This window comes from Halichoerus grypus, chromosome 6 (assembly GCF_964656455.1).
Source record: "Halichoerus grypus chromosome 6, mHalGry1.hap1.1, whole genome shotgun sequence".
Classification (NCBI taxonomy): Eukaryota; Metazoa; Chordata; class Mammalia; order Carnivora; family Phocidae; genus Halichoerus; species Halichoerus grypus.
The window spans coordinates 163233314-163247693 of record NC_135717.1 but is presented as its reverse complement, the minus strand read 5'-3'; the positions used below and the strand labels follow the sequence as shown (position 1 = coordinate 163247693).

Below are 14380 nucleotides of genomic sequence, written 5' to 3'. Positions count from 1 at the left end.
AGAGGGAATGAGAATAATTTTAATTCCTAAGAGTACAAATATGTATTTTTAGAATAGTGCCTGGTAGAGAGTATTATATCTCATTTTTATTAAAAAAAAACTAATGTAATGCCCATAATGGGCAAATATTTGTGTGTTTCAACAAACTCCTCTCCTTCAAATGGAAATGAAATTTGACAGAGATGGTAAAAATGGGGACCCTTTCCATGGGCCCCAAACTACCCCGTAAGGGCCCCTGGTCCCCCTCCACCTCTCTGTCATCACAGGAGTGGGGCTATGCTGGGAGATCTGCAGGGCCAGCACCTGCCACTCCTACCATGGGCCCCCTGACTGCCCACCCACCTGCTCTCCCACTCTCCCCATCTCTCCAAGGATCAAAATCCCTCCAAGAAATCCTCGTGCCCTCTCTCCCTAATGGAAATAATGCCCATGTGTTTTCTCCAACATCAGGAAGAATGATTATGACAACTGTGGCCTCAGGCTTCTCGAACTACCTCAAAATACTTTGTCTTCTCTCTACTCTACACCTGGTAATATAATTCAGAAGATGACTTGGAAATTGCTAATTGGTGCCTAGTTCTTAAAAAATTGGAAAACTCCAGGAAAACGGACTGGGGAAGTGGCAAAAGTGAAAGTGGTTATTACACTTTCCAACATTCCAAACCTCGCCACTTCCTACTCAACACAACTTCCCTTCCCGTGCCTACCTCACCCTTCCAGGCATTCCAGCGAGCAACCCCTGGTGTCTGTTTCATGTGCTCTGTTATTTTACTCTCGCCACAGAGTATGAACTCCTTGAGGAAGGAGAGGGTCTCATTTCTTTTGTCTCTCTCAATGCTGAGGCACAAAATACATGTTCAACTGACACTCGATGCTCCGTGATTAAGTAACACCAGCATTTAGCTGTGTGAAATGTCTGGTTCCATGACCATGCTTCCCATCTAATGTCGCTCAGACAACAACCCTAACATTCTAACAACTTATTGTTTAGTAAAGAAAGGTTCCTCTGCCATTTCCCCTAATTGCTTAACATTTTAGCTTTACGTTAACACAAGCTACATAAATCTACAAAAATCATTTTTTTTCCTAAATCAATTCCAAATTATGGACACTAAGTGGAAGAATTTTCAGAGGAATCTAGAATGTGTTAAAAGCCAATAAACAAGCCTGTTCTATAACCCTTTGCAGCTCTGCTAAAATCCTGGTATTCAAATTTTCTTCCCATCCATCTCTTCTAACAGACTCTGAGCCCTGCCCTTGGTCTCCTCTGCCTAAAACAATGCCTGCTGACCCTCAAAAAATGTGCTCAGTAACCTCAGCAAAAGCACAGCACGCGGTCCTAGGCACAAGTGGCTGGCTGGGGCAGGGGTGAGGGGAGGGCTGCTCAGAAGCAGGGACGCAGACAGGACATAGTTATATAACAGCCCACGTTAACTGGGATTCAATGACAAACTAAATCATGCTGAATTATTTCTAAATACAGTTATTATATAAATGCTACTTTATTTTGGTTATCTTTGACTCACAGGAGATATTTTCCCCCTGTTTTTAAATCATTCTAAGAACATATATTAAGGGCAAAGCTCTCTGAGTTAAGGCAAACAAATTCAATTATGGTAAGGCAGATAATTACCTCATGAGGGGATACTGGTCTAGTTACATTGAAGCTTTCTTCAACATCAGGAAGCCCCACATAGATATTAAGATACCTGAAAAACAAATTATTCCATGACCAATTATACCGTTTCAAAGAACATATAAACAAACAAGCTATTTTCCTCCCAAATACAAGGATTATACTTTGACAAATACTTACCTTGCTAAGAATGACAAACAAGTTAAAAATTATAATTTGAGATCTTCTTGACGTGATAGTACATAGAGCTCTGCCAAGGAGGGAAAATACCATCAAAGTCTTTTTTAAGAAATTACTATAAATCTCTTTTTAAAAATACTGGAAAGATAGCTCTCTGAAGATAATAGTTAATGAAAAGAGCTATTATTCATGTAAGAAAGAAGAGGTTATAAGGGGGGAAAAAATACAGCTCTTCCTTGACTTACAGTGGGGGTACAGGCCAATAAACCCATCATCAGTTGAAAAGACTATTAAGTCAAAAATTCATTTAACATACCTCACCTACCAACCATCAGAGCTTAGCCCGGCCTACTGTGAATGTGCTCAGAATAATTACACTAGCTTATAGTTGGGGAAAATCATTTAACATGGAGCCTGCCTATTTGAAAATAAAGTATTAACTACCTCATGCAATTCATTGAATACTGTACAGAAAGTGGAAAACAGAATGATTATGTGTCAGCTGTTGACCCTTGTGACGGGGGGGTTGGCGGGAGCTGTGGCCACACTGCCCAGGATCACAAGTGGATTGTGCAGCATATTGCCAGCCTGGAAAAATTCAAAATTCAAAATTCAAAGTACAGCTTCTACCGAATGGGTCTAGTTTTCACACCATCGTCAAGTTGAAAACTTGTTAAGTTGAACCACTGTAAATCAGGGACCATCTCTATGCTCTCATTATGGCAAAAGAAATAGGAAGAAAGCAGAAACTAATGAGATTGGTGACCTACTTGGAGTGTCTGGCAAGAGGGTGGAAAGAATTGGAAGGGGAGTGACAACTTCCTGAATATACTTTTTTCTATAGGTCTCTTACAATCACGTGTCACACACTCAAAAAGCAAATGCATAATTAAAATCGACCAGGACGCAGAAGGGGACCCAAAATGGAATACAAACGCCACAGCCTTACAAATGAGTAACGTGACTGCACTCAGAAGGTGGGAAAGGAAACGAGTCTGAGTAGCTTTGGAAACAGTATTTTGCTCAGGTGCTGTAGAGATAAAGACAAAAAAAGCAATATAGAGATATTGTACTCTATTTAGTAAATTTTATTCTCACAGAGGTTATCAATTAGGAATTCTGAAACTATATTCTAGGACTGAATAAATAGGTACAAATAGTGTGGATACTGAGAGCTAGGTTTCTCATTTTAGGGATAGATCTTACAAATAAGGAAAGAGGTCAGTTAGAGTGAGTCCTGTGGAGCTGGACTGAAATAGGAGATATCAGTATGCTGGTTTTTTATATAAAAATGGATGGCATATGGAAATACCAATGTATGCATGCATGTTAGTTATACACACGTTTCCTTGCTCCATCTACCAAGGCTTTAGTATCCCTATCTTGGTTTTTAAACACTATTGTCCAGAAAAGGAGACTAGCGCTCCCTGGGAAATGGCTGATTCCAGGCTGACACAGGGAAAAAACCAGATCAACCACATCCCACGGCACCAGAAAGTAAAGTAGTGCTTGAAAATTAACTGGGGTGTGCTGAAAGGACACAGCAGTCAACCTGAAGACTCTCCAATGGCCAAAGCAGGGACAATTTGACCAGTAAAATGACACTATTGGATTATGATCCATAGATTAAAATATACATGAGTTTACATTAATATAAATAAAATTAAAGAGATAAAGGGAAGAAAAAGTTCTTCCCTCCACTAGAATTCCAGTACTAACGTACTAGGAATGATGGCAAGAAAGCCTCACCAGGTGGTAAACACACAGCAGTAATTGTTATAAGAACCATCCTTGATGCTAAAATTAGTGGGTAAGCTATGTGCATAGTATCAAAGGATCTCCCCCGAAGACACGTATTACAAAAGGAAAAATAGTAAATTACAGTGGACAAAACCTGCATATACCACCTTAATCAAGTGAACAAAGGTAAAACCACCAAGAGCAGAATCTGCTGACACCTGTAACCACTGACACAATGCACGGAAGATGGCACAAAACCTTCTGTGCCAAAAACGCGTAAGCCAACTGAATCATGAGCAAACCTCAAACAAACCCAAATCGAAGGACGTCCTACAAAACAACGGATCAGAATTCTTCAAAAGTGTCAAGGTGATAAAAGACCAAGAAAGTATGAGGAACTGTCACAGGCTGGGGGAAGCTAAAGAGACATGAGAACTAATCATCATGTCGGGCTCTGGACTGAATCCTGGGCCAGAAAAAAGACATGAGTGGGAAAGCTCGAAACGAGACGTGCAGAGTAGTTGACAGTATTGTATGAGTGCTAATTGCCTGGGTCTGCTAATTGTGGTTTGGTTATGTAAGATGTTAATATTAGCACAGGCTGGGTGAAGGATAATATGGAACTCTTTGTACTACTTTGGTAATTTTTCTCTAAGTTTAAAATTGTTCTAAAAAATGTTTAAACCTAATAGTTTCAGTACTTCTCAAGCATAGCTCGTTATAATTAGTTTACCAATTAAAAATTGAATACTTTTCTTTTTTTTTGTTTTTGATTTTTTTTAAATTTTTTTATTGTTATGTTAATCCCCATACATTACATCATTAGTTTTAGATATAGTGTTCCATGATTCATTGTTTGTGCATAACACCCAGTGCTCCATGCAGAACGTGCCCTCCTCAATACCCATCACCAGGCTAACCCATCCTCCCACCCCCCTCCCCTCTAGAACCCTCAGTTTGTTTTTCAGGGTCCATCATCTCTCATGGTTCTTCTCCCCCTCCGATTTCCCCCCCTTCATTCTTCCCCTCCTGCTACATTCTTCTTCTTCTTTTTTTCTTTCTTAACATATATTGCATTATTTGTTTCAGAGGTACAGATCTGAGATTCAACAGTCTTGCACAATTCACAGCGCTTACCAGAGCACATACCCTCCCCAGTGTCCATCACCCAAAAAATTGAATACTTTTCTTATGAACCAGATAAAGACAGTTATTTTGATAGAGTTTTGGTAACAACCACATTCACTTTAAAAAATGTTAGATGTAATCAAAGCAGCAAATCAATAGTAGCTGATTCCTTACTTTAGGTACCACATGGGGTCGGCATCGCTTGTGACCTTTTCGTTGGCTTTCATGATCTTCTTTATCTGCAGGGGAAAGAGCACCATTAGGAACATCTCTGGCTTCCATCAGTTCTAGTCTCTCTACTTTTTTTTTTTTTTTAAGTAGGATCCACACCCAATGTGGGGCTCGAACTCACGACCCCGAGATCGAGTCACGTGCTCTACTGACTGAGCCCGCCAGGCACCCCTCTCTGCTTCCAAGCCCTGCTGCTTACCTCCACGTTAATGAAATAGTTGAATGAATCTATATGCTGTTTTACAAGGCCTTTCACCTAAACAGACAAAAAATACAAAGTAGGTTAGCAACAATACAGCATACTATGTCATAGACTCTAACCACAGGTAACCTTCAGATTTTTCTCAAAACCAAAGTGAGAAAAAAAAATCCACAAATATCACTTAGTAGAACTTTACATTTATGTGTCCTCATTCCATTTCTACTTCATCCTAATACACCCTCAAATTTTCCTCCTTGAGAATCAATCCGACCCCTGGAATTCAAGATAGGGGTATCTGAACATACCTAATGACTCCCCATAAGCTAACAAATGAGGCAAGATTTTCTCTGCATACTTTCAATTCACAAAAATCCAAGAAACAAAATACAGCAATTGAGCATTGTTTCTTCAACCCTCAAAAATGCCTGTTTTCTTTTCTGTTTTACCCTATCTGGGCAATTTCAAAACTCAGATCACTTATAGAAGACCAAGGGGGGGAAAATGAGGATCTTTATTAAGAAAATTGAAAATCACTGCATTTGAAATTGAAAGGCAGGTGAAACTCATGGAACCTAAGAGCAGATACCAGCCAGCAGAGACTGCCCTTTCATCTCAGAAGTCAAAGACAACCGTGCAGAGATCGTGTGGTGTGCTACGGAAAACACTGAAACAATAACACGGGCTCTAAAGTGTTAGAATTTAGAAGGCCTGTACGTGTTCTTTTTTTAAATATTAATCTTCAAGCACAATGGGTTCAGCACTACTAGAACATTCCTAACACATAATCAGAGCCTTTGCTTTAATTACACTTCCTTATTTAGGCTCTCACTGGCTTACAAAACAACCATCCCATTTAGAAGCAGTCCTAATTACTGGGGAAAAAAAAATTCAACCTTATACACTGATCTGATGTCTACCTTCCTCCAGTTTCCATCTCCTGGACTTAACTGTCCTTCTGGAGAGAAAGGCCTGCTCTTAGTCCATTGATTTATAACTCTCCTTCATGTTGTCACATTCAGGATGACCTATTCAACTATGTCTCACGTGCATGCCTTCCAGACCCTTCCTTCAGCAGCAGATGGCCTGCTCCTGGGCGTGCTTCAGTTGGTCAATGGTCCTCCTAATATGGGCACGCTGAACTCACTGACAAGGTTCTCGACAGTCTGACCAGCACACAATGGGGCTACGGCCTCCCTCATTCTGGATACCACACCACCATTTATTAAAAAAAAAAAAAAGGCCACGTTACCGACTCATCAACTAAAACTCAAAAGGTAATGCTTATCTTCACAAAACAACGCTATTAAGTCAAACACAGCCAATTTGGTATTTGTACAAAACCAAGTACAGGGATTTACATTCGTCCCTCTTCACTGCTGTCATCCCAGCCTAAGAACTGAGTCTTGAGTCTGTTGGCTAACAGCGTTGGCAGCCTTATAAGCTTTACGTTTCTGTCTTTAATTATGTATTAAAATCTTTATACCTTTATTCTTAGGCAAATATATTTCAAGGTGATCTGAGTAAAGGAAAATCCCAACTTTGAGTGAATGAATGAATGAATGAAATGACCAGTCTTAGGTCTCTACTGAATTCTCTCTCTCTTCTTGGACCGTGTGCCATCATTTGTCTCCTCTTTTTTGAATCATAAATACCACCCTTTCTCCTCTGCTTATATATACTTCCTTAAAAAAAAAAGTTGTAACTACAAACAAACAAACAAACAAAACCCTTCCCTTCCCTTGACCTTATTACCATTTTATTTCATTCTTGGTCACTCTTCTTAAAACCTCTTTAACAGCTTCCTATTGCTGTTAGAAGAAAAGCCAACACCCTTAACGTGGCTTTCAAATATGGCCAGCAATCTGGCCCTGACAGCCTCCCCAGAACCACAACCAGCACTCTCCCTTCTGCCTACAACACAGAACTAAGTCAGATAAGCCTCTACTGATTTTTCAAAGTCTCCATGCTTCCATTTAGCATGCTTTCAACATCCATCCATGTTGTAGTATGCATCAGCACTTGATTTCTTCTTATTGCCAAATAATAATCCACTGCAGAACCATTGTATGGATATCCCAGGTTTTTTTTTTTTTTTTTTTTTAAAGATTTTATTTATTTATTTGAGAGAGAGAGTGAGAGACAGAGAGCACGAGAGGGAGGAGGGTCAGAGGGAGAAGCAGACTCCCCGGCTGAGCAGGGAGCCCGACGCGGGACTCGATCCCGGGACTCCAGGATCATGACCTGAGCTGAAGGCAGTCGCCTAACCGACTGAGCCACCCAGGCGCCCTGGATATCCCAGATTTTATTTATCCATCTGCCAGTTGATGGCCATTTGGGTTGTTTTTACTTTTTGGCTATTATGAACATGTGTGTACAAGTTTTGTGTGGACATGTGTTTTCATTTCTCTTGAGTAAGTAGGAGCAGAATTGCTGGATTATATGGTAACTCTGTTTAACCATCTGAGGAGCTGCCAGGCTGCTATCCAAAGCGGTTGCAATATTTTACATTCCCACAGTAGGGTTCTAGTTTCCCCACATCCTCATCAACATTTGTTTATTACCTTTCCCTTTGATTACTGCCATCCTAATGGGTGTCAAATGAGCGATCACTGCGGTACACCCTACGTCTCAGCTTATGCTCTTTAAAAGTGAACTGAAGCCCTCCACTAACCTTATATTCAGCAGTTCCTGTGACTATGCACTCACCCATTCCAGCCAAACAGACTGGTCACCGTTCCTCCCAGACGCTGTGGAGGCTCCCCTTGAGTGCTTTTATCATGGCATGCTCTCTGCATTAGACCTTTCAGCCTACTTAAATCCTGTCCTCCCAGGATGGGGTTTCCATCTCACCTCGTCTGGGAGACCTCCTCTGACCACCTGTGGCATCACTCTTTTGCCAACCCCACTTTGCTCTGCGTATACTACTTCCTATCTCTAAAATTAGGTGACCACTCTCCCAACCAGCCCCTTACATGTGGTCAGGGAAACTGCCTTATAATTCCTTCTATTTCTAAAATATAGCAAATTACAGAGTTGTGCAAAGTCAAAAATTATTAGTTGGTGATAAACACTTAATCTTTAAGAAAGACGAATTTAACTTTCTTCATTTGAAAAATAACCGACTATTATTAAATGTTAAACAAATTACCTTTAAAAACGCTGGAAGCAGCCTCCATTTTTCCTGCGAACCAAAACAACAGGGGTATCAGCACTCTATGCCAGCAACTGCAATATTTTTATAAGAAGTTATTTTAATTTACCAAAAATGACTTACTTTATCACAGAAAGCAAAATAAAATAAAACAAAATGAAAAGAACAATTTTAAAATTGTAACCACTTTTATGGAAATCCTAGATGTGTGTGGGTGCATTCAAATATATGTATATACATACACACATATACCACCTATTTCTTAAACAGAATATACTTTAATCTTTTGATGAGTTAAGGTTCCAAGCACTTTTCATACATTATTTTATTGTCATGACACCTCCTGAGCAAGCTGGGTTTTCCAGTTTGAGACAGGGAAAGTTAGTTTCAGAGTCCTGGGAAGCTGGATCTCTTGGCCCAAAAAGAGTCCTTTCTCCTTCCCATTCTTTCCCAGCTAGTGTCTGGTCAAAGCTCATCTCATCAAAGGATCTGCTTTGATGAGGACTGCATACATGATGTTCATCTCCTACATTAAATACCTGCAAACTCACATACTGCTCCAGTTCTTAGGCCTGCTTTTTAATACCTTCCTGAGGTTGTACAGGGCTGAGATGATAAGTCTCTTTTCATGCATGGCATCTACTCTGCTAATGAGAAATCTGACAAACGGTTAGATACAAGTCTAAAGTAAGGATACACAGTTTCTGAGTAAGGGCCTAAGGACCACACAGGACCCGGCAGCAGCTATAAAAACTCTTGACTTTCACTCTGAGTGACATAAGAAGCATCAGAAGGTTCTGAGCAGAAGAGTGATGGGATGTTGACTCATCTTAACTGGATCACTCTAGCTGCTGGGTTGAGAACAGACAAGGTTAGAAGCAGAGAAATGACTCAGGAGTTTATTGAAATACTCCAGGCCAATGGTTAACAGTACAGATAGTGAGAAACTGTAGTTAGGGGACACAGTCAAAGCCAATAGGACTTGATCAAAGATTAGATAGAGACTCTGAAAAAGAAGAGTCAGGACCGACCCCCCAGAGTTGCCATTTATGGAGAGGAGGAGGCAGGGATACTGCTGAGCAGCAGGGTTAGGTGTGGAAGGGCTACCAGGAATTTGGCTGGGAGCATGTTAAGTTTGATATACCCATTAGACAGTCAGGGGGAGATGGCAAAGAGACAACAAACAGGGGTCTGGTGCTTGGAAAGACAGTGGCCTAAAGATACAAATTACGGAGAGGTCCACGAATGGAGGACAATTAAAGCCACATAATGGATGAGATCACCTAAGGAGCGTGGACGGGGAAGAGTTCCATGCAGTGAGATCACAAACACTCCAATATGTAGAGGGGAGCAGCAGAAGGCAGATCCAGCAAGAGGAGTGACAGGAGTGGTCAGGGAGGGAAGCAAAAACCTGGAGAAAGGAAAACACATTTTTCAAGAAGGAAGAGAGGTGGGGTACACATATGTCTGCATCTTCCTCTCAATGCTGTGGCCCTAAAACTGCTCTAAAAAAAGTCAGTCTGCTAAAAAAAAGAAGGGAGTCAGGCAAAACTAATCTATGATGACAGAAATCAAATAAGTTCAAAAGGGTTCATAAGGGAACTTTCTGGGGTGATGGAAATGTTCTAGATCTTATACTGAGTGGTAGTTATTTGGGTATATGTAACTGTCAAAACAAATGTAATTGAACACTTCAGATCTGTGCATTTTATTATATGTAAATCTACAAAGAGGAATGAGAGAAAAATCCAGAAGGAACTATGTGAATAGAGAAGATCTCAGAGCAGAATTGGGAAGGAGGTGGGAATGGTGGGAAAAGAGACTGAAGAAGTAAATAGTGGCCAGACCAAGCAGAACCTTATAAATATGGTTAAGACGTTAGATTTTGCTCTAAGAGCACAGGGCAGAGGTTGAAGAATTTTAATCATGGGAGTAACACGATCATAGTTGTGTACTTAAACTGATGGTAAAATAAAATAAAACTGATGGCTCTGGCTACAGAGCAGAGAACAGGTGGGAATGAGACAGTCAGCAGCCTAGGAAGTAAGAGAGAACAATGGTTCCAACTTGGAGAATAGCGGGAAGTTTCAGATCTAAGTGTACTTAGTAGGCAGGATCCTAAGATGTGATGGTGGATTGGACACGAGAGGGCCAGGAAGAGGAATTGTTATTCCTGATTCAGAAGCCTGGGACTGTGGTTCTGGTTCCTTCACAACTGTGCAAATTCAAGCAAGATATATATAAATCCTTCAGGCTTATCCCTCAGGTCTTCGGAGAAGCAGTCAGTCTGTAGTTAAGAATGAAAACTAAAATCCGACCGCCAGAGTCCAAAATCCAGATCAGCCACTTAACAGCTTTCTGACACTGGATTAATTATGTAACCTCTCTGGGCCTCAAAAATCTTCACTGGCAAAATAGGGTGAAAATAGTACTTATTTCAGAGAATTAAATAATGCAATGCACGTTAGGCTTAGACAGAGCCTGTCACATAGCAAGTGGTCAGTAAATGCTGGCTCTTAACTCTTCCAAGAGTTAAAATAAAAAAAATCCAGTATGCCTGATGATCATCAGTGTACTGCAAAGCACTCATGGATTAAATCTGATGGACTAATCATAATGGACCTCACTAATCTGCCAAATAATTATAAATACTTATAATCCAATAGATTCACAGATCATGTCACTCTCCTGCTTAAACCCTTCAATAGCATCTTATCGCTCCTTCGGAGGTCTTCGGAGGTCTATGGAAGATCAAAACCGTCCCTAGTCAGGACCCTCAACTACCCCTTTCTCATCTCTGTTCCTCCGCTTTTCCTCACTCTAGGTCTACCGGATTGCAATTCCTGAAAAACAGAGGGTCTGACAATCTTACCTACAGCAGTGCTCAAGTGTCCTGTTCCTCTACTTGAAAGTTCTCCCTGGACAATTTCTCCACTTCCCCCGTTCCATGCCAATAAAGACTGAGGCCCAGAGGGGTTGTATGTGCCTTTCCAGAAAGAATTATGTCCACAGCTGAACTTCATTATTCATTAGGGAGCTCACGGGTGGGCACACTTCTGATTATCTGATGAAAGGTATGGGGCTACTCCCCAAAACAGATTTTTTTTTTTAAACTCAGAAGATACTGAGTAAATGTTCAGGGCGTTTAAAATACTCCTGCAGCCCAAACTTGGACGGTTAAAAGGATTACTGGCCCGGAATTCAGAGGATGTGGTTTCACCGCCACGGGCTAATGTGGGACCTCACGAAAGCATCCTAACCCCGCGGAGATGCACTACGTGCCGCCAGGTGGGTGCGAGAACCAATCGTGCCCCGACACACACGAACAGCGAAGGGGCCCCCAGCCCAGAGCAGCCAACGCGCGGGGCTGCTCCGCCCGCCCACCTTCGGCTGAGCGCTACTCGGAGCTAGACCCCTCCACGTGCACCGGGCAGCCCGCTCCGGAAGAGACCCGCTCCGGCGCCGTGAGCATGCGCAGAGCTGCCCCCCCTCCCCCGCCACGAGAGCTTTCGGGGCAACGCCTCCTGCGGACGCTCCCGACCCCTTCCGCTCCCCGCCGGCTGGCCTCACCTCTACAGTGGGGATGGGCGCAGCCAGTTGCTCCGGGCCCAGGTTCCCAAACTCTTCCGCAAGCACGTCCATGCTGCGCTGCTCACGACGAAGGCAGAAACAAGGAGAATCCCCACGCCCGCTTGCGCTGCCCCCAAGTAAACTGCAGCACCCGCGAGAAGCGGTGCGCGGAGGCCTAAATGGTCCCCGCCGCGCAGGTTAATTGGTGGTGTGACAGAAACGTTCCGCCTGCTCCCGGCCCGAACCTGCGGTGGAACCCGGATGTGGCTGGGGCGAAGCTGGGAAACTGCGCCCCCTGCTGTCGCTTGGAAGTCTCTGCCGGCTAATCTTAACCGGCGGACAGGTTTAGTGCCAATTATTCCATAATTGAGACCAGTAAAGCGTATTGGTTGTAATTTTTTAAATAAGTCAAAGGAAAGGGTAAACGGATAATTTGCGCAACTTGAGCCACCGAGGCAGAGGATTCGTTTAATCCAAACCAAAACTACACATTGTAGAGTATGGAAAAATAGGAAACTTAAATGCTTAGTAGTAGGGAATTGGTTAAAAAAATTATGGTACCTATGTGTGATGGAATATTATTCAACCATCAAAATGACCTATATTGAGGAGGGATTAACTCACTAGAGGCTAGAGCAAACAGGACAGTAATTAAGACAATGTTATATTCTCAAAGGACTGGAGAAAAGATCCGGGAATAAATACCAAGATGTAGAGAAATTTAATATGAAAATATGATATTTTAAATCAGGCAAAGACGGGTTATCCAATAAATGATACTGGAAGAGCTGATTAGCCATTTAGAAAAAAATCTAAGTAAATCCTTTATGGCTTATGTATTTAAATGTTAAAACTTTAAGAGAAAATGTAAGTTGAGTATGTTCGTAAGATTGAGATTGTGAAAGTCTTCAAGGACAGCAACACAGAAATCCTAAAGGGAAATATTCATAGATTTGGTAATATAATTGTAACCATAGTTTTAGGATTCCATGAAAATGTAAAAATTTTCTGAACAGGTTTTTTAAAAGATTTTATTTACTTGAGAGAGAGAAAGAGCGAGCGCAAGCAGGGGAGAGGCAGAGGGAGAAGCAGGCTCCCCATTTAGCAAGGACCCCGACATTGGGGCTTGATCCCAGGACCCCAGGATCATGACCTGAGCCAAAGGCAGACACTTAACCGACTGAGCCATGCAGGCACCCTTTCTGAACAGATTTTTTAAATTCACCGTGAATAGAGTTCTTTAAAAACACAAGTTGTTAGAAAACAAAGTATTGGATTGGTAGCCCTAATTTAAAATGAACTCATACAGATCAATAGGAAAAACTCCCATTGGAAGAAAACAGGGCTAAAGATACCAGCAATTGTTTAACTGGTACGCAGTTTCCATTTGGGAAGATGCGAAATTTGTGGAATTGGCAGTGGTGAGGATTGCACAACAGGGTGAATGTGCTTAAGGCCACTGAACTGCATGCTCCAAAATGGTTATAATGGTAAATTTTCTGTGTATTTTGCCATAGTAAGTTATGAAAATTTGTAAATATACATGTGCCATTTTCTCATTGTGAGTGTATAACCCTTGCCTGCTGTTCATTTAATTTCTGAATTAGCAATTCTTAGGAGATACAGGCACTGAAATTTACTTGAAGTAGCTAATTAAAAGAAGAATCTTAACCCTGTGCTTGAAGATCTTACAGTTTACTTAAAGAGACACTTTTACTTTTGTATCATCCTTGTGAATTACCAGAGAGCAGCCTATTTAGAATCTAGCATGGAAGGGATTGTGAGGTGATTTTTAGATGGCAGAGTTCTCAAGTTTGGCCCAGATGTGTTGGCTTACTGCTCCAAAGTCCTCTTGGCTTTCCACGCTCAAAGTGGTTCTCCAATTTTAGCATCTGAATCAGCTGGAGAACTTAAAACCACCTCAATTTTCATATTAGGCAGGTTTGGGCTGGGGCCTGTAAATTTGTAGTTCCAATAAGTTCCCAGGTGTTGCTGATGCTGCTGGCCCAGTGATCACACTTTGGGAATCACTGTCCAACATAAGACATATCGCTGGATACCATATCCTCTGTTTATGCATCTAGCTCTTCTTCAGACCCGGAGCTCCTGGAACAGGAACTATCTCCTTTGTCTTTGCATTCCCAGGTTCTAACCCATGTTTGTTCCTGAATAAATTTTTGTTGAATAAGTAATTTGAAAGAAAATAATGCAGTGAGTATTAATAAATTTGATATTTCTTGTTTTAAAAAAACTTGTTTTTTGTTTTGTTTTGTTTTTTTAGTTTCTCTTGAAAAGAGATGGATCAGGTAGCAGGGGTCCCAGAATCCTGCATGGGAACAATTAGCTGACGCTGAGTGGTGTCAGGGCCCTTAGACCACAGCTGCCACGATCCTTGCAACCCTTCCCTTGCTGCACCTGCCTCCCCCCTCCCGCCCCCTCTGCCAGGTATTGGCATTTGCCCCCAGGTCAACCCATGACTTCTTTCTGATGCCCTAAGGAACTGAATTTTAAAAACCAATAAGCCAGAAGCAGTCTCCTGAGT

General features: G+C 41.7%; 1 protein-coding gene across 2 annotated transcripts in view; it reads right to left on the bottom strand.

The window, feature by feature from the left end:
* Positions 1-12100, bottom strand: part of POLR3B (RNA polymerase III subunit B) — a 104064-nt gene extending 91964 nt beyond the window's left edge. The window contains exons 1-5 of one of the 2 annotated variants that reach the window (XM_036083135.2): positions 11839-12100; positions 8266-8298; positions 5115-5171; positions 4859-4923; positions 1634-1709 (exon numbers count right to left, since the gene is read on the bottom strand). In XM_036083135.2, coding sequence (XP_035939028.1) covers positions 1634-1709; positions 4859-4923; positions 5115-5171; positions 8266-8298; positions 11839-11910 — 303 coding nt within the window. In that variant the 5' untranslated portion in view covers positions 11911-12100. Of the gene's footprint in view, positions 1-1633; positions 1710-4858; positions 4924-5114; positions 5172-8265; positions 8299-9551; positions 9633-11838 lie in introns of those variants that run through there. The other variant, XM_078076515.1, reaches the window with a different exon arrangement.
* Between the last annotated feature and the right edge of the window lie 2280 nt (positions 12101-14380).